Consider the following 23,959-nt stretch of genomic DNA (forward strand, 5'->3'; position numbering starts at 1 on the left):
GGTCCCTTTACCCCCACCCTGGAACTTGGAATTCTCCCACAGACCTGCAAAGCTGGGGGCCTCGCGGGCTGTGGAAGCAGCGGTTCGGTAAGCAGCCAGGTTCTACTTGACCCGTAGGTGGGGTACCTCAAGTGCACAAGGACAGAAATTTTATGAAAAAAGATTGTTGTATTAAGATTCATTTCCTTTTCCACGTTCCCTTCAAAAGCATAAAGGGAAGGTCATATTCCTACATCATAATTTTAAACTTTGTATTTTGAAATAGGTAGACTCACAGAAGGTTTCCAACATAGTATAGAGTCCGTTGAGCCCTTCCCTCAGTTTCCCCTGATGGTGAGGTCTGAGATAATGTATACCCCCAAGAGGAGGAAAGTGTCCGCTGCAGTGACCCACACTGCCGGCCTTGTGCAGTCGGCACTACTGTTGTGTGTGCTCACGTTCGTGTGAGTATGTCATTCTGTGCTTTGAACCCCATGTATGGATTTGTGTGATCACCGTCCCCACCAATATGCCTGCAGACTCTTTATCCCCGCAGAGCTCCCCCCTTCTGTCCCCCCTGGCAGTCGCTAATCTGTATTCTATAGTTTGGTCATTTCAAGAATGTTACATAAATGGAAATATGGTAAGCATTCAAGATTGGCTCTTTTTTCCCTGTGTATAATGAATGCCCTTATGCTCCCTCAAATTTTCATGTGTCAATAGTTCTTTTGTATTCAGTGTTCTGTCGTAGGGGTTCTACGTCATTATTAAACATCAAATTTTAACCTTTTGGATATTATTATAGAATTTAAGCAATGGTTAGGTGGTTTCCATAGATGACCAATCTAAGATTCTTTAGTAAGGATATTTACTTCTCACATTTCAAATCATATGCTACTTAGAGCATGTGGTTCATTCTCTAATTTCAGGGGTACCTGACTTTGCCATATACCAGTTCTAAACATACAAGGCCTGTCTTTACAACCTCCCTAGGTCACATGCACCATTGAGGGCAGGGCTGTTTGTCTCGTCCTGGGGTTCCCCACTGAGCCCAGCACAGCTCCATGCACGAGGCAGCCTGGTGACATACAGTTGCTGTGCGGACGGGTCCTTTGGACCTAGTCCTGTACACGTGCCCCAAGAGTCAAAGTGGCTGGAAGGTGCTGGCAGCACAGTACATAGTTGTAGAGAGACTGAAGTCTATAGAAGGAAGAGGACCTGCCTTCTTGGGATCCCTGCCTTATAGTTCTGTAAACAGAACTAGTGTTCTGCAGGTGACATGGTAAGAGAATGCCAGCTTCTAGAGTCCACGCTTCCAACCAGGTTTCCAAGTCAGCCCCACCGAGCTGGGGCCGCATGGGCATCGCTGTGCAGAGGCAGCCTCAAAGCCCTTTCCCAGGACGCACTCCGGCTTGGTGGCTGCATGAACATCAAGAATGAAACAGGATGACCAGGTATGAAGGCTTTGCTTTTTACTGAAAAAGTTGTGTTTCCTCCCTGAGGCCATTTCTTCTGCCCCCACTCTCCTTTGTTTTCTGTTCCTTTAGTGAGACCTGGTGAAAGTAAACTCTGCCAGGGGTTGAAACCTGCCTCTGGAGCCGGTTTTGTGTAATCCTGCTGCGATGTTTAGCCATCAGCCTCGTAATTATGTGTATTCATCTCCATGGATGGGTGGCTGCCGAGGAAGATCTATTTTCAGGGCCACGTGTTCACATTGCTAAGGGAGAGGAGGTGCAAGATCAAAGCTCTCTGGCTGGGCGGGGCCGGCAGAGCCTCCAGGCTTGTGAGAAGTGTGGGATGGGGAATGAGGACAAAGTGGAGAACGCACTTGGCTAAGGACAGGAAGAAGTTGCTACGTTCATTTTCAGCGTAAATTGCCCAAAGGTTGGAAAACAAGGGAGCAGCGTCTCCACACCGGCAGGTTTAAACTGAACGTCAGGGACTGAGTTGGCGAAAGGCGGCAGGAGAGCAGGCCATTGCTGGCAGCAGGTGCCACGGGATGGCATAAGAGCCTGGAAGCTTCTCGGCCCCGTGCTCTGGTTTTGGGGGAGGCAGGAGAGAGGACTTGTGTGTGAGGAGGGTCCCTTCAGCTTTGTGTCTCCGTCCAGAGCCCAATGCTGCCTTTTCCAAGTCGAATCGCTTTGTAGCTTTTCCTTACGCTGCTCTTCGGGGCTTGCGGTTCATTTAACCGAGCTCATTCTTTGTATTAGGAACCACTGAGTGATTCCTCTGCGGTGCGTGGGGCAGCTGCAAGGACTTGGCGGGCAGGAGGATCTGGCCTCCAGTCTCGGCTCAGCTGCTGGGAGTGGGACCCGACTTCTCTGTTCCTCGAGTTGCCCTGTGCGCTCAGTGGAGAGACTCACAGGTAGGGTTGCTGGAACGGAAGAACTGAGTGAGCGCAGTTAGCACTGTTCCAGTTGAACAGCAGCTGGACATGAGTTGGGACATGACATGGGTTTTGTTTTCACCCATCTCTTCGTATTTTTGTCCAGGTGTGGAAGTGGTACCAGTGAGTTTCTCTGCCAGATTTCTGGATTCGCCCAACAGAAATGTATTGAGTTCAGGAAGCCATGGTCTTCTGAGCATGTCACCCATGGGCGCAGAAATGAAACAGGCTGACATTTCCAGAGGAGTCAGTGAAATCTTTTTTTTTCCGTTCGGGATTATTTCTCTTTATTTCTTTGCCTTCTTTATACTAGAGCATTAAGGGTTATTGTAGGGACTTACTAATGAGTGTCAAATAGAAATTCAGGTTTTCCTTGGAGATGGTAAACTAATTATTAGCACAGAACATTTAACATGACCCGAGACCCTGTGAGGACAGCCAAGAGCGCCTCTTTACAAAAGGGCACATCTATATTTTGGTAGAAAGGTCTGGACCTTTTGGTCCTTGAGAACTGTAGCCCAGGCAGAGGAGGCTTTTCCAGCAAGGCCTGGCTTCCGTGCTGGGGGCCGATGTGCAGCATCACTGGGCGGCAGCTTCCCCCACCCCTCCTGGAGCAAAGATGAACACAGGCCTTCTTGCTTCCCTGTCTCCTTTCCAGATTCTCTACCCTCATTTTTTCCTCCTTCCTCGTTTCTAAAGGATGTGTTTCTCCGGGCACCTGCGTGGCTCAGTCGGTTAAGCATCTAACTCTTAATTTCGGCTCAGGCGTGATGTCAGGGTCCAGAGATTGGGCTCTATGTTGGGCTCTGCACTGAGGTGAAGCCTGCTTGAGATTCTCTCTCTCCCTTTCTCCCCTGTGTGCACTCAAGTCTTTCACCTAGTATGAGTGGCAGAAGCAAGCTTTGATGTTACAAAACATAACATCCTGGCATGGCCATTGTCTAAGTAAAGGAACATGGGCCACTTGCTAAATCTCCATGTCCTTGCCTGCAGGGTAACACTCCCCCGGCACCACATGAAGGCCCGAGGTGGGGGAGGCACGCTTGGCCACACAGATGCTCCTCTGTTGGCTGCTCTTCTGGACCCAAGTCCCACCTAACTGCTCGTCAAGCCTGTCATTTCTGTCCTAAAAACATGTTCGTAAACTCAATCCCTTCATTTCACTTCCGGCTTTAAGCTGGAAACCCAGTTCCTTCTAGAAGTTACACCAACACATCAGTGTGTTTAAAATCAATTTCATCATTTCCCCTTTATGGATCTCCTTTCTTTGTATTGAGGGGAAAAACCACATAGTTCAGTGGGTTTGTTCTGATGCCCATCAAGCCATTTTGTCTCCAAATTGGTAGAAGATTAATTCCCGCCCCGAGGCAGCCTCTCAGGGGCTAGTGTGTTGGGAGTGGCTGGGAACATATAGTCACCTAGGATGAATCAGGTAATGAAAAAAACCTCATCATTTCCATGCTTTTAAAAACTAAGGTATAGAATGCTCCCAACCTGATTTTTCAGAAAGAAAAATTTGGAGCGGCCAATTTCTGGTTGTGGTGGAGGCTGTGTCCTGAAGCAGCACGGGGGAGAGGGAGGCCGCTGGGAGTGCAGGGCCCTGCCGAGCGCCAGGACTTCATGGAGGCGGACTGCGGGGAGGCAGCGACAGGAGGCCGGCAGGCAGGTAACCAGGATCACCAGGATTAGCCCATGTTAAACATTAGAGAAAGTGTAGACATGAAATAAATTAAAATGAAGCTACTCCCCTAGTAAGTGGAAGCATAATCAGAAGTCATTTCCTCTAACATTATGAGGTGGGGCTCGTTCGGACCAGAATAGGGGTATCCCCAGCATCAGCTGATTAACTGCCGTGTCTTTTGATAACGGACAGTCATGGAAATGAGCCGTATAAACGAAGAGTCAAGACGCCTGAAACATTTTGATGATTTTATTTTATAATCTTCAAAATTTTCTGCCATGAGACAGGAATGCATGATAGAAATGGCTCAACATCTTCACATGAAACACTTGGATTCATTTTCATTCACAAGTTTTCCTAAAAACATCTACAATTTCATAATCCCACCCACTTGCAACCATTATCACAGATTTAATTGACCATTAAACAGTAGTTGCCAGCAATAGAGAGCTGGGACGCTTTCTGCGCGTTAGTAGTGTCTTGTGAAACTTCCACCCAAGAGTATCGCGAATATAAATCTCATTGTACACAGCAACCCCAGAGGTGACCGGTGTCCCTCAATAAACTCCCTGCTGATCACGGAGAGCCGTATCGCCCAGGTGCTTAAAGAAATGCTTTTTCTTCTAGGACTACTTGTTCTTCTCAGTATTCTTCTCGCAGGGAGTAACACGTGCTGGCCTGGTATTATTGATGCTCTCTGAAAATTATGTATAGAACATACTGAAAAAAGATGGATTGCTTGGAATCTCTCTCTCTCCTTCTGAAGAGAACTACTTTGAGGTTTTTTTTTTTTTTTGAAAGACTGTAAACAAAAGGAAAGAGATATACATGGACATATACCTATACACATAGAGATATACACTGAGTATTTTCAATGTGGCGTATATCTTCCTATATAGATACACACAGAGTGTCCACACTCACCCCTTCACACATACCCGCACCCTTACATACAGCATGTGAATATAAATGTGAGTGTCCTTGGGAGTTCACTGGAGTTTGTATATTAATTACCAAATGATGATGAGATACCTGATTTGTATTACTCCTGAGAAGGTACTAGAAGGGAATGACAGTTCTGATGCACTTTGGAATGGCACAATCACGTAAACACTTGCATACTTAAACTTAAGACTTCTGAACTCATTCAAAGTTTCTAAACATGATCTAACAACAATAACAAAAATTCAGCAAGTTAAAAAATAAATCCAAAGTTTTTTTATAATCAATGTATAAACAAATATATAGGAAATGCATATTTGTCGGTAATTATAGTAGGAAACATGTACTTAAGAAAAAACAGTCTTTTGACAAGAAACAAAACAAAACTATCCAATGCATAAGACATGCATTGCCCAAAATAGCAGAGGACACCCATGTCCGAACTGCAAGGCTTACAGCAACTCTACCAGAGAAAACTGACCATCTGTAGCAAGTCTGTTAAGTATGCAATTTATAAAAAATTACTGACTGTTATTCATACTTCCATAAAAAAGAATTTGTAATTTTCAGTCTTACCCCTCAATATAATCTGTATAAAAACTACAACTAAACTGATGAATTTCAAGCACCAATTCAAACTTACTGTATTTATATTTCTCCTATTATCAAAAGAACAAATTATGAGGAAGGCTAAGCTAAAATTAGCCAAGTAATTCTTACAGTTGAGTTTTATAGGCATGCGGTTTTTCTTCTTCCATTCACTTGAATGCCAAACATTGAAAAATGTTTCGGCCAGTACAGGAATCCTTGGAGGAATCCATTATTTCTGAGTATTAATGGTTTAATATACATTAAAAGCTCTTTAACAAACCACTGCTTTCTTAGTTCTAAGATAAGATCTGCACACAAGAAATGAAGGGACTGTTCCTCACGACGACTTAGAAAAGGGCAGCACCAGACGGCAGATGAGGCAAGCACATCTGGACAGCTAGTGCTTGTGTAAGGAAATGGCGCTGGGACTCAAGGCAACCCCACTACACGGGGCAATACTGAAGTTTTTAACTAAAAGATTTCCACTACACATTTGGGGTGGGAGGATATCTCAGTAAGAGAGCATTTTTTTCTTCTGATTTTTCTGCATCCGGGGAAAAACAAAGTAGCACAGTCTGAGCCAGCAGATGAGTAACAGTGTTTGTGATGCCTCTGGTTGTTCCTGAAGAAAACTTGTTCAGATAACAAGGGGTTTATTTTAAATCCATACAACTGCTGTCTTTGTTTCCAGTATTTACATCATACCACTTACGTATGCGGGTAATTTCTGAGACAATGTTTCAGTCTTTCCTGCTATTAAGTTTGGTTAATTCTCAACACACACCAAACCCAACCTTCAGCTGGGCCGGCCAGTGGCTCTTAAGAGACGGCAGGTAAGACTACCGAAAACATCGTGTGGAAACGCAGAGCTGCGAGAGTGACGTCCCTCACTCCCGGCCTGTTACCTGAACTGTCACAAGATCACATGCAGCTGAAGGAGCAGAGAGAGTCACACTGAAGCCCTCCGGTTAAGACAGGGCCGAGGGGTCGTGCTGGTGCTCGGGAAGAGCGGCCTCACTCTGCTCCCTGCCGTTCTCCGTGGATGGCTCCTCATACATAGGCTCACCGAGGTCTTCACTGCCCCCTTCACTCTGCTCCTCGACGTGGTCCTCACTGGGCGCCATAGTCTGTTCCAGGCTGTTCTCCAGAAGTGTGGGAGAATTGCTTATTCTACTTTCTTCTTCAGCTGTCTCATTAAAGGGATGGGAAGGAGGTGGGGTGGGAGTATCAGACTGTGGGACACTTTCAATGGAAGAGATGGGGGCTTTGGTTAGAGTACCATCGGCTACAATCTCATTTTGAGGCAAAGATAACTTTTCGACAAGTTTCCACTGAATGATGCTCATGTCTTTTCCACCAGTTGAAATCAGGTGACTGTCATTATGAGTAAAACTGACATTGGTGACATGGCTGCTGTGGGCACTGTACTTGTGACTGGGAGCCTGGAAGAAACAGACAGGAAAATTAAACTCATTCTTCACATGCCTGTTTACAGCAATGGAAGCCACCAGGTAAGGGAGGTAATTCAGATCACAGCCAGAGTCAGCACGTCCGAGGAATGGAGCTAGCAGTCATTTCCTTTTAATACTTATTTCTATGGGAGAAACAGAGTAACATACATCCATATAGTCAGACCATATTATTTCAAAAAATAACGTAATAAATAGTCCGTTAGATTAATTACTTTCTGCTGAGACGGCTAGGGGAGAATTTACTAGGTGGTAGGATGGAAGGTGATTTAGGAAATTGCTCCAGGAGCTTTATAATGTTGATTGTATGTGCAACAAAATATTTTAGTAGGTTTAGGAGACATTTAAATATCTATTAAAAATTACTGATAAACTAAAAATAATAAAACATCTGCTGTCTTCTCTAATGGTCTTCTGGACCTTAATAATGGTGAAGGAGTAAACAAGCAGCGCTGGCCTGGATGCTGCCCCATGCCCCGGGCCCCTCGGCATCACAGTGAGGAGTAACTGCGCATCTCTTCTCACCAGCAACACAAAAATATCCCAAACAAAAGGCCCTACAACACTTGTTTTTAATAAATTGATTTTACCTTTGCTTTGGAGCAGGGATACTGAAACAGATGAACTTTGCAAAAGTCATCAGCAACAGCAATCACCTTCCTGTTGTGTGATCGCACCAGTGCATTGATATCGGTCCCGTCGGATCCTTCTGGCCAGACACCTTTGATACGGAAACACGGGGGTGTGGAAAAATGAGTCTAAAATATAACTGCGATGCCATGTGGGTTTATTTAATTTTAGAATCTTAAACTTAGCTGCTAACATTTCTCTTACAAATTTCTTAGTGGTTCAGTGTGTCAAAGAATGAAGTTTTACCTAAAAATCTAATAAAATTCAGTGAAAACAGCCTCAAGATGGAAAATTTAAAGACACAAAAATACTCACTCACTAGTAACCAGCAGGTGGTGCTAACAAATAGTTTTAGCTTAACTCCCCTCCGCAAATAAGCTCTTCCTTTTTAAAGTTTCTAGTCGGAGGGGAAATTCTGTTTACTCGTACAGCAAAGTGCAGGAACACAAAGGCTCTAGTTCTTCCCAGCAGACTCTGGGGAAGCCGTGTGAAATGTACACACACTTTCCGTGCTGTTCTCTGCAGGCAGGCACTTCAAAGAAAACCTCCAAAATTCTTTATCTTAATGGAAATGCACAGGCCACCCACTAGTCTACCATGCTATCCCACAGAATTTTCATGCAACTATTATTTATATCCAGAGACATAACAAATTTAATCATTCTGAATCATTAGGCACTGATGATCACGTTCAACATAATTAGCACAAAACCCTATTAAGACTAGATGGAAATTACGGAATACAGAAGGGCTGAGATGCTGGCCTCCTGTGGTTCCGTGCTATTCTAGAGAACAAGTAAGTTTTTGGTAAATTCACTAAAACACATCAAAACACTTCTTAACTGACATCTCTTAAATATTACTGTTGGCTACTGTTTCAGCTTCACCCAGAATAATGAAATTGTATATGGACGAGTTAGTTAGTTTTTAATTTCTTGTCAGCCCAGTACTCTCTTCTGTCTCTACAGCAGTTGTGTTTAGCACAGGGACCTACAATGGATTATTTTTCTCATGTACACAGCATAAAGAACTGTTCTGATCTACGATCAGGCTGGAAGAGAGAGCACAACTGTCAGAAGGCAGAGATGTTGTTAAAGGGAAAAGTATTAATATTCTGAACATTGCTTTAGGTTTTGATGTCCCCCTCGTATCCAGTATTCTAAGTACTGAGTAGAACATCTCTTTTTTATACTTCGCAGACAAGGCTTTATTATCTTTTCCATTTGTCTTGTAACTTTTTCAGAAGGGTACCCCCAGATTGGGAAGGGCTTAGAAAACGGTCACAGGAAAAGATTTTGAGAAATATCTAAAACATGAGATTAGGAATGATTTCCAAATTTTATCTTTAAATAACATTTCCGAAAAATGCCTTTATATTTCGACAAATGTTGCTGGGACACCTGGACATTCACATGCAAGAGAGTAAGAACTGCTGACAAGGACGTGGGGAAATAGAATCCTGGAAAGTCATGCTAGCGGGAATGTAAGTAGAGCAGCCACTTTGGCAAACAGTCTGGCAGTTCTTCAAAAGGTTAAACACAAGGTTACCACTGGACTCTGGAATTCCACTCCTAGGTATAGTTCAAGGGAAATGAAAACATGTCTATAGAAAACCTTGAACATGCTTGTTCAAAGCAGCATTATCTGTATTAGCTGAAAAGTAGAAACAACCCAAGTGTCTCGTCACCTGATGGCAGATAAACAAAATGTGGTGTATGCGTACAATATGCGTAAAAGGGCTCTCACTCAGCCATAAAAGAAAGTGCTGACACATGCTACAGTGTGGATTGGTCTTGAAAACATTCTACATGAAAGTCCAGAATAAGCAAGTTATTAGAGAAAGAAAGATTAGTGGCTGGTGGGTACAGGGGTGGGGAGGAGTAGGGAGTGACTGCTTATGGGTAGAAGGTTTCTTACTGGGGTGATGAAAATCTCAAATTAGACAGTGATGATGGCCACACTACAGTTCTAAAACCCCTGTACTGTTCTCTTTAAGAAGGTGAAATTATGTGTTATGCTCAATTAAGCTATTTTAAAAATGCTTTTACAAATTAAAATACCTCAGTTTTCATGTGGAGGAAAAAAAATGGGAAGGCAATCTGTGCTATTATGTATACTTCTTTCAAGTGTCTTTTGTATTAAGGACCAAAAGTCTGCTGGATTTTGCAGAGAACTTCATATTGGTTTGATCCTAATACACTTGATTTCTCGTATCTGACATTAATAGTGATAACACTGAAGAACACACACAGACTCTTTTTCATTTAGAAATTTAAGCAAGTAATTACTATGTACAAGAACACCCACAAACCATCTTTTCCCATCAGGTGTCATGTTCTTACCAAAGACTTGAAAGCCTAGTACGCAGGTATAGGTTGTCCAATCAGTGTCCTTACAATCTGATCGATTCCTGATTAGTTTGCAGCCATGTGTAATGTCCCCTTTAAATTCAGAAACAGGAAATATAGTCATAGTGCCTGTATAAATGTATTTGAAAGTGTATCTTGATTCAAACTAGCTATGTTTATTTGTAATCCATACACTGAAATCCATACACTGAAAAACATTAAGATACATTTAAAAAGGAAAAATAAAGTGTTCCCTTTAACAGGGTTTATAAAATTATAAAACTGTTCCCCACTGAAATTGTTCTTTCTTTAAAAAGCATAAGTGCCCATGTATTATACTTTTTCTTCTCTCCAGGAAAAGTTAAATACAAAGCCATATTAGAGCAGCAATCTCAGAGCACCTGGGTGGTTCAGTGGGTTAAAGCAGCAATCTCCCTAGTAATTTCTTAGGACTACATGTCTACATATGTAAATTAACTCGTTACTTTCTTGGAGAAGTGAACTACATTTGAGATTTTCACTCTTGAGCTCAGAGTAACATACTGTCAAGTCAGAGAGCCAGCACGCGCACTCTGCACACCCGGTTCATTTGCACCCTGGACAGACCTGTCTCAGCTGGATGTAATCATTTGTACTTACAGTACAGTATCTCATAGTCTCCTGAGTTGGACATTATATACTTGTTGTCTGGGGACCAGTCAAGGTGTGTGATATAGCTGGAATGTCCCTAGGGAATAAAAGATCAACTATTAGAAAGCATTTAGCGTTCTGAACAATCAAGACTTTAGTAGCCAACAGGTTTTCTGAGAAGCCATTCATCTGGAATTCCTAATGTGTACAGAGGAGTATCACAGCGTCTAGAACTGATTTGCTAGTTCTTTTTCACCCTATCTTGCTGGGAACTGAAGGTGCAGGTATGCAAAGATACCAAGTGATACACGAAGAGTTCTAGGATTACTCTGGAATGGGGGTGAAAGGTGGCTCGGCTGGTGGAGCATCCGACTCTTGATTCTGCTCAGGTCACAATGTCAGAGTCATGGGATCAAGCCCTGCATCGGGCTCTGTGCTCAGTGTGGAGTCGGCTTGTCCCTCTCCCTCTGTTCCTCCCCGTGCTCTGGCATTCTCTCTCTAAAATAAATGAATAAAATCTTAACAAAAACAAAACAACTTTGGAACAAAAAAGGGATCTCACTACAGTGGGACACACTCAGCACCTGCAACTTGGGAGTATCTTGCTGGCCTTTCCACCCAGACAGCAGCAACACGCACCTACTACCTGTGTCAGACTTCCAAGAGGAGTCTCACAGGTTTGTGCCTTAAAGGACACTTCACAGATCACCTACCCTTAGGCCTATTTTTAAGTCACTGGTGTCCCCTTTAGAAGGACTTAGTTTTCAAGAATGAAGTAAGGGTTCCAGGTTGATCACAGAGAGTACAGTTTTCCTGGGCTGCTGCTTAGCACCCACGGTACAGCCCCAAAGCTGGGGAATGTGGCACAGATACATGGGCATGGGGAGGTCTCCTAGAAAAACTCTTTATCTCCAAAGAATATTTCTGGGGAAAAGTCACCCAATATGTACTCCTTCAGAACAGCTGGATCCAATATGACCATCTGACTCATTAAAACATTCCTTGAACAGGAGACATGATCTTTTTCTGGTCTAGTTCTTACTAACACTGTGGGAATTAAGACCAAAAAAAACCTATTAAATGCTGTATTTTGTTGCCTTTCTATGTAAGCATTTGAGGATTTCTAAGATAAATCACACACAAATCTTAATGGTGGCACAATGAGACTCAAAAGCACTATAGTCTGCAGTAAAGCATATTTACTTTCTATTGTAGTTTTTGAATTACTAGCTTTCTGCACATATTTTTTTAAATTAAAAAACTCAAAGTACATTAGATGCAGTTTCTAATGATTCACATAGTATTCTAATTACTCCATTATCCTGAAGTCTAACAACACCTCTCTGGAGCTATGATCTCCCTCACAGTGCTATATGACAAATATATTTATACATTTAAATACATTTAAATGCTGTGAATTTGAGAACTGTGAAGTGCCTGAAATCCCGAGTTTAGGAGGTATACTGGAAAAAAACTTGGGAATCACTTGCTAAGCAAAATGGAGACCTACCAACTTCACAAGAAATCAAGTTTCAAAGCCAGAAGGACACATATGGTTACTGGATATTTTCTGAATCTGGCAGGAGGATAAGGTTCACACAAATCCTTTCCATGGTACGCATGATGCCTGGCTCTGGCATTAGAAGCCATGCCTCTCAGATAAGAAAACTGCTGGCTACGTGCACGAAGGACATTAACAGATTAACCAGGCAAAGTGCCGTCCTCCAAGAAGCATTCACACTAATGTAGAAATATTTAAAAATATCATCTGGGACTCTGTGAAAAGGCTTTAATAACATTATTTAGAGGAGCATCAGAAGCATTGTATACATAATATTCATGTAGTTCCATCTGTATTGGACACAGAACATATTTAGAAGGTTAATGAGTATAAAGTATTCTCAAAAAGGGCCCCTGAGGGGCGCCTGGGTGGCTCAGTGGGTGAAAGCCTCTGCCTTCGGCTCAGGTTATGATCTCAGGGTCCTGGGATCGAGCCCCGCGTCGGGCTCTCTGCTTAGCGGGGAGCCTGCTTCCCCCTCTCTCTGCCTACCCAATACAGAAAGGACTTCCCCCTCTCTGCCTACTTGTGATTTCTGTCAAACAAATAAATAAATCTTAAAAAAAAAGGGGGGGGGCTGAGTAGAAAAAGTACCCAATACAGAAAAGACTTTGGGGAAGTTACCAATTTGTACTGGAAAAACGAACTGAGTACTTTTTCCCTGGTATGGATTCCAATATATAAGCAAAGAGAAGATTAAATGTAACTGGGGTCTATAATGTTACCTTCCCAGACAGCACCCTGGAAAGTCCTTGCCCCGCTCACAGGCCACGGAAGGTACGTGCACTGCTTGAGGGAAGGTAGCCTCACATTCCACCCCAAGGGCATGAGACACAGTTGGGAGCAAAATCTAGTATACTTCCTTGAAAAGAAACAGTAAAGTACTCTAAGCTGGCACTTTCATTACTATTATTAAGTAATCATAGTAATAGATGAAGCCCAAAAATACTACTCTGAAAAAAAAAGAGAAATATTTTAGCTAAATCTTTGTCACTGAGAGGATCATCTACATCAATGAGTTGCAACCCTGGTTATATATTAAAATTACATGAAGAGTTTTTTAAAAAGTAGCAAGGCCTAGAGTTAGGGATCTAGCCTTTTCTGTAAGGAGGTATTCAGGTGACTCCCCCCACCATCTAGAGCAGTGCTGTCCTTTAGAACTTTCTGTAGTAATTAAAGTGTTGTGTATGTACACAGTCCAGTGCAGCAGCAACTAGCCACCTGTGGCTTCTGAGTACTTGAAATGGAACTGGATTGTACTTAAGTTTCACGAACAGAAAGTTATGGTTAGTAGCTGTGATGCTGGAAAATGCAGGTAGAGAACAGTCCATTCGCACTCTATGGATTTGAAATACCTCTTTTGTTATCTAGATTTCCATATAAACAGACATCTGTTTCTGGACTCTCTCTTCTGTTCGATTAGTCTATCTGCCTATTTCTAGCCAACTGTGATAGTTTTGTGGGATGTGGAAAATTTCAGATGAACTTTAGAACCACTTTATCAATGCTGAAAACTTAAGTAAGATGGCATCAAGTTTAGAGAGGAATTTGTAGAGAACGGATATTTTTATCAAGTCTTTTAATCTAAAAACACATTATGTCTCTATTTTTTCAGTTCTTTTTTTCAACCATGTTTCCTGTACTTTATTTGCTAGATTTATTCTCAAAACATCTACAGTTTGTTGCTTTTGAGAACAGGATGTTCCCCCCGCAACTGCATTTCTTTTTTAAAAAATTTATTGATTTATTTAAGAGAGAGAAAGGGAGAGCATGCGCAGAAGCAAAGGGAGGGAGAGGCAGAGGAAGAGGCAGGCTTCCCGGTGAGCAGGGAGCATGACTTGGGGCTCATCCCAGGACCCCCAGATCATGACCCAAGCCAGAAGGCAGACACTTTTAGACACTTAACCACTTACCCGATTGAGCCATCCAGGTGCCCCCCACCCCATCATGTTTCTGATGCTCTCTTTTGCTGGTTCAAGGGAAAGCTTTTCTTTTTTTTTAAAATAGATATATGTATTTTTATTTAAGTAATCTCTACAGGCCATGTGGAGCTCTAACTCAACCATCCCGAGGTCAAGAGCTGCATTCTCTCCCAACTGAGCCGGCCAGGTGCCCCCAGGGAAAGCTATTCTTCAGTGTCCTGAACAGCTGTCTAGTCAATCCACATTCCGCCCCCTTCCCTGAAGGATGGAGCCGAAACACTGATTTCCCAACCCCTTCTGCAGCTTGGGTGCCAGAAATCACTGAGTGGGGCTTCCAGGGAAACTTTCAGAGAATGGACTTAGGAGAAGTACCTTTCCCCGGTCTAATCCTTTCCTCCTGGAATGAGGATCTGATAACCGGAGAATGAAAGAACATAAAGAAAGAAAGATTTTGAGTCTCTGATGACTTCTGCTTAAATGAGAACACATCCCTCATTTTTTTTTAAGTCACCAGGTACTGCATATATCCTGTTACAGTAACAATGAATCCTAATGCCTTACTGAAATACTGGTAAGTTTTATGGATTAGTTTCTTAGAGATTTCTAAGCAGACAGTTTTAGACTTTTTTCTTCTTTGATGTATATTTTCAATTATCAAACTCCTGGCAAAAAGGACACTTACTTTTACCAGCACTTCTTTCCTATCCTAACAGACTCTATGAAACAGTGCATCACTGCAACTTCAATATACTTCATTTCCTATGTTACCATCTCAGAGCAGCAGTGTTAAAAGGAATATAGGAATTCGAGTCAAGCAGAAAGCCAGTATGTTGGCAATCGGGTGTAGAATAAAGTCATCTTAATCCTACTGCAAGTAGAATAGAAACTTTAGGTTAATCAGAACACTTAAACTCTTTCAAGGAAAATACACAATTATCCATAATTAGAAAACTCTTCTTGCACTTTCACAGATTCATATTAAATGCTGAAAAACACCCCTAAGTACAACCCAGGGCTCATCTAGTTACCGAGTACAATGCTGCTGGGGCTGCTGGCATCCAACACTGAGCAGAGAATATACTCGGCACAGTGTATCCATGGTCAACTCTGGGTCTCCCAGCAGCCTGCATGAGGGTGCCTACTTAGCAGAGAACAAGTCCAGGGGGCAGAGAGAGGTTTTGTAACTTCATGAAGAAATGGTGGAGCCAGAGTTTAAGCCCAGGTCAGAGAGCACAGCATTTAATTCATGCTTATCTTTTACCATTTCTCTAACACTGAAGATGAGCAGAAAGTAATTTCAGAGTAGCATTTTAAGAAAAGGAATTTACAAGTAACTAAGGACTTTTTCAGTACATTTCAAAATAGCACAGCTGAGATAAAGAAACTGTGCGGAAAGCAACAAGATTGTAAAACTTCACAATCCTCAACTCACATTCCTCAAGGAATTTCAGATAACCAACCAGCGGTCTTCAAATTCCTTTTAGCTGTAAGATCTTTCTTACACATTAAATATTATAAGAAATGCCCAATATGCAAAGCAAAGAAAATCATATCCATACCAGCCCAGCTTAGCCCCACTCCCAACGTTAGGGCTTTGCAGGAGACAAGTTAAAAAGAGCTCCAGAACCCAAAGCCCCCCCCTTTTTTTTAAAATAAACTTTTCTATAGAAGCAGTTACAGTATCAAACTGCTTAGGGCTGCCTGGGTGGCTCAGTCACTTAGAAGTCAGGGTCCTGGTTTCAGTTCAGTTCATGATCTCAAAGTCATGTGATCAAGCCCAGCTCTACGCTCAGCATGGAGTCTGCTTGAGATTCGCTCTCCCTCTGCCCCTGCCCCCACTGACTCCAGCTCGTGCGAGCATACTCATGCAAGTGCACACGCGCTTTCAAAAAGAACTAAATCAAACTGCTACACAGTCAATATGTGATACAGCCATGAACCCCTGAATCCTACAGTTTAATCAAACCACTTTCTCTAATATGTGCTAAACACTAAGAAGATGGATGTTTTCATGGAAAGTAAAAGAAAGAAAAAAGGTTATTTTAAATTATATGGTCTAATTACCAGGCAGAAAATGCCACAGATCTGGTAGAGCAGGCTTGCGGTGTGTGCTGGAGGGAGTGCAGAGCACCCAGGGGGAGCCCGTAAGCAGTGCTCCCAGGGGCACACCCTGGAAGTCAGAGGACAGAGGTCACAGAAGAGAAAATGAAAGGCTGCCACAGACAAACAGTATAGAGGGATGACTCCATTCTCTCTTCCTCTCCATCCCTCAGCCTGCCCAGAGAGGTCAGGTTCATAAGGAGCAGATTACTTCTTGGAAGATCACTGGGGTTTCTTCCAAGAGAAGGCCTGGGACCATGTGTAGTAAACAAACGAGGTGTTTGAGGTTGCTACGTAATAGCAAGTAAATTCAATGACTGGAAGATCAAGTTTTGTGTATTTACAGAAATTGCAGTAGAGGTGTCCCAGGAACCTCCAAGAGTTAACTTTACAATCAACATAGTGTAAGTCAGAGCAGAAAAAGGCCAAGAAGTAAGAGTCATCATAGGTCCAAGGCCGGCAAGGATAGGGTACAACCTGGCTGCATGTATGAATCTGCCCAAAAAAGTGTTATTCAGGTGGGTGGTCACCAAGGAGTCACAGAGGCAAATGTGGACAGTACCCACCTAATGTCTAGGATAGAGGGACCTTAAGACCAGACCCAGGAGCAGCTACTGACTACTGGGGATGTAGGTGCCAAGGCTGCCTACATCCTGATTATACTCTGGTTTCACATGCATATTTTTGCCTGAAGGGAAGTACTGGCTGGAGGATGGGCATGTCCTGTCCCCTTGGCATTTATATACCTTATTTTAAATGAATAAACTAACATTCTGATTCTGAGTTGGTTTCCTGAGGGTTGCTTATAGAGAGAAAACCTGATTGGCCAGAAGAAACTAGGATTCAGTCCCCTACCAGTTAGCTTTTAGAAATTGGTATTTTATAAGACAGTTTTGGAGAATTTGCATGATGTGAGTCCATTTCTCTAAAATGGATCTTGTTTTGTTTTTTAGCTTATGACCGTGAGTGAGGCCTTGGCCTGTAGTAACCTTGTCAAGCATGCCTCGCTTGTTCAGTTTTCTTGGGTACCAGTCATCTTCTCAACTGACATTTGCACATAAAATGATGCCACAAAGAGGGACAGGCTCCAACTCCTTGGCTAACTCATTAAAGGGAGATTCTCTAAAGTTCTAAACTATGGTGGTTACTTAAATACTGACTAGTACTGGTACTAGAAATAAAATAGAAACAGCATTTGTATTTGCAACTCTGAGAGTAGTTCCCAGTCTTCACAACAATCCTATATAGTAGGAACTATTATAATGCCCAATTTTAAGATAATAAAATTAAGACTCAAAGAAGTTAATTAACTTGCCTAAAGTCTCAATCTAGTAAGCGGCAAAACCAGCATTAGCTCCATTCTGTCTGTCCTATACCCTAGCAGATGAGATAAAAGCAGTTACCATGAAACTGTAAGACCAGCTGGTGGAAGCAGACCGCAAGGAAAAGTGACAGCGGGAAGCAAAGCACAGAACATTCGATAATTAGAAAAGCAGAGTAGCTGAGCCTTTCATTATAGCCTCCAACAGTACTATCAACTTTAACAGTTCCTAAGGATATCTCAAAATAATACTTTCAAATGCCTTAAAGGTAAAAGCTGCTTAATTGGAGAAGGCCAAGTCTCATGCAATTGATAAGCTTGCCATTTCTCAACACTTCCAAGGTCATTCTCATTATCTAGTGTCATTCCCTGCTGTTTCCTTTCTGGATCAGTTGTACCATAAGAGCACAAGACAATGAGATAAACACAGAAAAATCTGAGGCATTTAACATTACACTGGAAAGTCTGCTCTACTAAAAGAAGAGGGTCAGCCCTGGATTTGCCACATCAAGATGTGACCAAAGACAAGTCCTACATCAGTAAAATAAGAGCTGAGCCAAGTGTGTGCTACAGAGCTCCCTGTGAAATTTTGTGATTCTACAAGATTATACTTTAATTGATATACTCTTATTTATTAAGATACGAACTTTTAAAAAAAGGTTGGAGTGAAAAATTAAGAAAAACTTGGTGCCTGGTAGGGTAAACTACAGTAACCTGAAAATTTCTTTCAGTGGAACATTTCATTTGCTCATGTGGTTACAATGAAGCATTACTGTACTATTTTGTATCACAAATATCATGATAATCAATTAAAAGACATTTCAATAAATTAATAGGTAATGATTCATAACTGTTAGCAAGGCAAAAAAAATATTCTGGATAAATTCTAAAACTTTGATGTTGTTTGTAGATCATTTTATAGGCTGGTTTTAGCCTATGGTACAAAACATGTGTGTGTATGTTCACATGTGTGTGCACAAAGTATATAAACAAGTCTCTTCTTGGAATAGTAATGGCCTGGGTTTCACTTATGTATATGTTTCTAAAAATTAAGTCTTTTATTTATCCCCCTAAAACTATTTTGTGATGTGTGCCGCCACTAACCACTATTTCATCAAGTAATTTTCTAAACCTTTCCTCACACACACACCAAGCTACTTCATTTTTTATAAAAATAGTTAACACATATTGAGTACCTATTACTTGCCAAGCACTATTCAAAGTATTTTATATGCATTAATTTATTTTAATCCAGTGAAGTAGAAACTGCTCTTATCCTCATTTTATAGATGAAAAAAACTGAAACAGAGATATAAGTAACTTCCCAAGGTCACACTAGCTTGTAATTGGTGAAATAAGAATTTAAATCCAGGTAATCTGATCCCAAGTCGGTGCTCTTAACCACTATGCTATATTGCCTGCCTTTCTTGTCCTGCCCTCACCTCAAATGTATACTTTTTGAGGACAAGGAATAAATCTTACATATATTCCTGGTGTCTAGAACATTTCTTAAGTTAGCAGAATGCTTGCCATAAGGTGTACTCAGTACGTCTACAGAACCGAATCAAGTTTACCCTACAATGATAACAAAGTCAATCAGAACAAATTCAAGGAAATATGCTTCTGTTAACTCTCTTAATGCAGACAGATCTCCATATAAATTATTTTACTTTAGTGGTAAAAGAGGTGATACAGGAAATTGCAGGGTGTTGGCGGTGGACAGGAATGTGGGACACTGGGATTAAAAGTGAGATACCCTTTCATTTCTGACTCACATCAATTTTCAAAAAGTATTATTCTAAGGGTTTCCTATGGAAATAGCTTTGATTTAAGACACTGCCTTAAAACTAGTCAGAAACAGACAGATATTAAACTCCCATCAAAAGAAAAAAGACTTCTAAATCACACAGGGAACTGCAATATTCTGCTGTTAAAGTAAATCTGTTTTCAAAGAGATTAAAATTTAAAGCAGTTAAGGATAGTAAAACAATGGGTACATCAATGTAAAAATCTAACTTCTTATCACAAGTAAAATTTTCCAACAATTTTACAGCTTAATTTATTTTACTTCAATACTTACAGTGCACTTTCCATGTCTGCTATATTTTCTTCCATTTTCTGAGACTACATAGAGGTAAATAAAGTTGTCATGAGATCCTACAGCCAGGAGGGTGCCATCTAGAATGAGACAGGAAAAAATGTTAACTAGAGAAATGTACTGAGCTGCTATTTTATTGGACCTGTACTAAATGATATTTTACAAATGTTAAATCTCACCAATTTAACTATTACTTTGCATTTTTTTTTTTGAGGCAAACCAAAAAAGACTTACTTTTTAAAGATTTCTTAACATATAATGTATTATTTATTTCAGGGGTACAGGTCTGTGATTCATCAGACTTACACAATTCACAGCACTCACCATAGCACATGCCCTCCCCAGTGTCCATCACCCAGCCACCCTATCCCTCCCACTCCCCTCCCCTCCAGTATGTTTCCTGAGATTAAGAGTCTCTTACGGTTTGTCTCCCTCACTGGTTTCCTCTTGTTTCATTTTTCCCTTCCTTCCCCTATGATCCTCTCTCTTGTTTCTCAAATTCCTCGTATCAGTGAGATTATATGATATTTGTCTTTTCTTATTTGGTATTTGATGAATGAACCCTTCCATCACTAAGCACACTTGAAAAACATGGCCATCTAGTCCAGTCATTTCTTGGAGATACTCAAAGGTCGTGGACTCCGGGATCATCTCCTTCTAGTTAGTTACACACTGGCTCCAGGGAAGTTAACGAGCTCTTATGGGTCTAAGTACATAGCACTCATGAGCTGAGTGTTCAACTGCTCATTTCAGCTGAGCACACATGACTCTCCAACTTGGGAAGGGACTATGTTCTCTTCTTTTATGGTCTCTTCTATTGTTCTTACCACAGAACAGATGGTCAATAGAGTCCAACTGATCTTTGGATTTTAATTGCTACATTTGTAGCAATTTGCTAGGACAGCACTAAAAAAGCCAAGCCAAACAGAAAACCTTTTCGGCTTTAAGATAACTTGTCAGGCTTATAGTCTGAGCAAATACTCTTCCTTCCATGTTTAACTCAGAGAACAGTATTCTGCGCTTCCTTTTAAACAACTTAGAAGCAATCAAAAAGAGCCTTTGAATCCCACACTGATCTAAGGACTAGAATACATTTTCAAATATAAGCAAATGTCACTCACACTAACTCCATGGAAGAATAACATGAATGGAAACCATATTAATAATGGGAAAAGGGAATGGGAATATTATGGAAACATAATTAACATTCTGAATAAAGTATAAAAAATTATTCAAACAAGGCTAAATGAATTTATCAAATTCTTATGAGTTGCTGAGTATTTTATCTAAGTAACAAAATCATGACTATGTAGCCAGTAATACAACTAGATTTTAAAGAACTTGAACAGCCTCTAATAGTGTGTATTTTGAATATTACTATACTTGTATCTTCTTACATACAAAAAAGATTGCTAAATAGATGTAACATTCAGCCTAACACCTATTAAAAAACCCAAGTATGTGTAATTCCCCCAAAATGGGATTTGACTGTATTCTGCTTTCAACTGCAAATGCAGTTGTAACAGTTCATTCTAAATTTGCTTGATGATTTAGAATGTTGTTTAACTTTAGAAGATCTTTTGCAGTTTCCCGCAACAGAATTTAATCTGATGTTGGGGGAAACATATTCAATAGTTAACAAGTTTAGAGAGTAAAGAAAAAAGTAGTCAGTTTTAGTGGAAGTGAAAATATGCACTGACAGATAAATGCTTTGAGTGCCAGGACGGGGGTAAATCCGCCTACCTACTGAATAGCGCACCACAGAGAGCTGTTCATTCCCATCTGTGTGGATAGAAACTAGATCTCTGGTTTCTGCATCCAGAACAAACCACCTGTTAAGAAGTAAAAATCAAAATTTTCTTCAGATATTAGCACTTAAAGAAAAAAAAAAAGATTGCTGACTTTTTCTCCCTTTTAAAAAATTTCAATGAATTTTAATAATGCCTTTAAATATCACGTTTCCATCATCCACTGAAGGATAAATTTTGCAAAATGTTGCTAAATACAATGTATATATATGGACCTAGGCACGTTCTCATTTCTATTTAGGTAATCACTCAATGCCAACTGGGTCTCTTTGCTAGGTAGCATCTAAACAGAAAATTAAGATGACAGGATCAGTGTTTTTGAAGATTAAACCAGAGATGGGGAAAAAGAAATGAGTCAATTGAAACAAAGGACAATTAAGAGCCAATTTCACTGATGGTGACCATACACAATAGAGAAGGTCATAAAAGGGAAATGAACAATAGAAGACACAGAAAAACCTTTAGTAAGGATGTAGGATAGGTTAGCTGAACACTGAGGGAACAGGCGGTTCAGTGGCAGGAGGAGGGACAGCTGCACAGCTATGGAGATGGGAAGGAGCATAGATAGTATGAAGGTCGGAGAGGAAAGCAGAGGGCTCTTTATTGAGTGTGATTTCAAAGGAACCAGCAGGGGGCGCTCTGTCTCTCCAATACCTCCACATGCACACACTGCTCTGAATTCTTTCAAAGGTCATTTCTTGTTCACATTTACAGGAAAAGCCAAAATGTGAACAGCCTTTTGAGAGGTAAAATAATGGCTAAATTTAACTACATAATAAATGACTTATCCAATCTTTTTATAAGAGCACTTGAAGAGGTGCCTGGGTGGTGCAGTTGGTTAAGACTTGGACTCCTGGTTTCGGCTCAGGTCCTGATCTCAGGGTTAAGAGATGGAGCCCCTCATTGGGTTCCCTGCTCAGTGTGGAGTTTGCTTAACACTCTCTCCCTCTCCCTTTGCCCACTGCCCCTCACCCCGCCGTGCTCATTTGCTCTAAAATAAATAAATCCTTTTTTTTTTAAAAGGGCACTTGAAGGGAAGGATGGTGCTTCAGAAAAAGCATGGCAAAATATGAGGTATAAAGCAAAGGATGGCAACTGAAGACAACTAGAGACTGGATAAGTGAGAGGAAGGCAGGTTATAAAGAGCATACATAGCTGCTTGGAGGACTTCAGAGTTAGGCATGGCCTGGTCAGATCAGTCACTAAATAAGTATTTGGAGAATGAGTAAACAAATATAAGGTAAGTCTTGAACATGACAAAAGTCAAGTTTTAGGAAGAATTATTATTTTTTAAAGATTTTATTTATTTCAGAGAGAGACACAGTGAGAGAGGGAACAGAAGCCAAGCGAGATGGAGAGGGAGAAGGAGGCTCCCCACTGAGCAGGGAGCCCGATGCGGGGCTTGATCCCAGGACCCTGGGATCATGACCTGAGTCAAAGGCAGATGCTTAACAACTGAACCACCCAGGCACCCTCAGGAAGAATTGTCTGATGTGATGAGAACAGGACAAGATTAGCAAGTTTTGTTTTTAAGATGGGAAAAAAATCAACCACTAAAATAAGCCAATGAAGAAATCGTAATGACAGTTCCTTATAATTTTGAAGCTTTAAAACTAATACCTGGAAAGAGACCATTTCCCTTCAGATTAAAAGAAATATTATTTAGGAGAGAGAAAAGGGTATGAAAGAATTTTAAAAGTTTAGTGACGTCGCTTGACATGCCTTAGTGCGTGCAAGGTAGAAGATGAAAGACTAAAAGATGCTGACTCTTACTACCTATCCGTGAAATCCCTCTCTAATTAAAAATATTCATGAATGAATTTTAGTAACTTGTGAGCTATGGGTTGAAACTTCTAGGTAGCTAGCCTAATTCATAAATTCTGTGTTCTATGTTGGTAAGAGAAAGGGCTTCTATGTGAATACCTGAGTTAAGGCCAGCAGCAGGAAGCTGGCCCTCTGAAGCTCTATGCTGCATGTTTAGCGATCATTTCCATTTCACAAGGTGTGTTACTTTACTACAATTGGATAGTACCCATAGATTATATATTTCTTCTGAGAATGTAATTTATTAATCAATTTTTACGGCTAACATTGTTAAACTCCTCTGAGGCAAGAAATACCAAAACTGATGCCAAGTGAACTGCCTTTTCAGAATAAGGGTACAAAATATTCCAACCCAGAATGATCAGACAGACCTAAAGAACAATGAGATACAGTGCCACTCTGTAGGTATCAGATGTCAAGTTTTTAATGAATTTATGGAAACTTATTATCTTAGGCATTTGAAAAATTACCATTTTTTATCAGGAGAGCCCCAACTACTGTTCCCCCTGACCCCAAACTACTGTTTTTAAGACTGTTTCCAAGTCAATTTAATCTTCCTAGGAAAATGACAAATAATTTTCTCTTTTTGGAAATTCCCTTAAAAAGCAGTAAACAAAACAAAACCCACAACAAACCCTAGAATGTCTGTTGGTGTAATATGTAGAAACCTAA

At 41.0% G+C, this 23,959-nt stretch overlaps 1 protein-coding gene across 3 annotated transcripts in view; it reads right to left on the bottom strand.

The window, feature by feature from the left end:
* Window positions 1-4,277: 4,277 nt before the first annotated feature.
* Window positions 4,278-23,959, bottom strand: part of EML4 (EMAP like 4) — a gene marked incomplete at its 5' end in the record, with an annotated part of 158,291 nt that continues 138,609 nt past the window's right edge. For 2 of the 3 annotated variants that reach the window (XM_080814856.1, XM_080814855.1), the window contains 6 exons: window positions 4,278-7,021; window positions 7,639-7,769; window positions 10,021-10,119; window positions 10,666-10,753; window positions 19,638-19,735; window positions 21,399-21,487. In XM_080814856.1, coding sequence (XP_080670982.1) covers window positions 6,548-7,021; window positions 7,639-7,769; window positions 10,021-10,119; window positions 10,666-10,753; window positions 19,638-19,735; window positions 21,399-21,487 — 979 coding nt within the window. In that variant the 3' untranslated portion in view covers window positions 4,278-6,547. The remainder of the gene's footprint in view (window positions 7,022-7,638; window positions 7,770-10,020; window positions 10,120-10,665; window positions 10,754-19,637; window positions 19,736-21,398; window positions 21,488-23,959) is intronic. The other variant, XM_080814857.1, reaches the window with a different exon arrangement.

The sequence above is a fragment of the Martes martes genome (assembly GCF_963455335.1).
Source record: "Martes martes genome assembly, chromosome: 9".
Lineage (NCBI taxonomy): Eukaryota > Metazoa > Chordata > Mammalia > Carnivora > Mustelidae > Martes > Martes martes.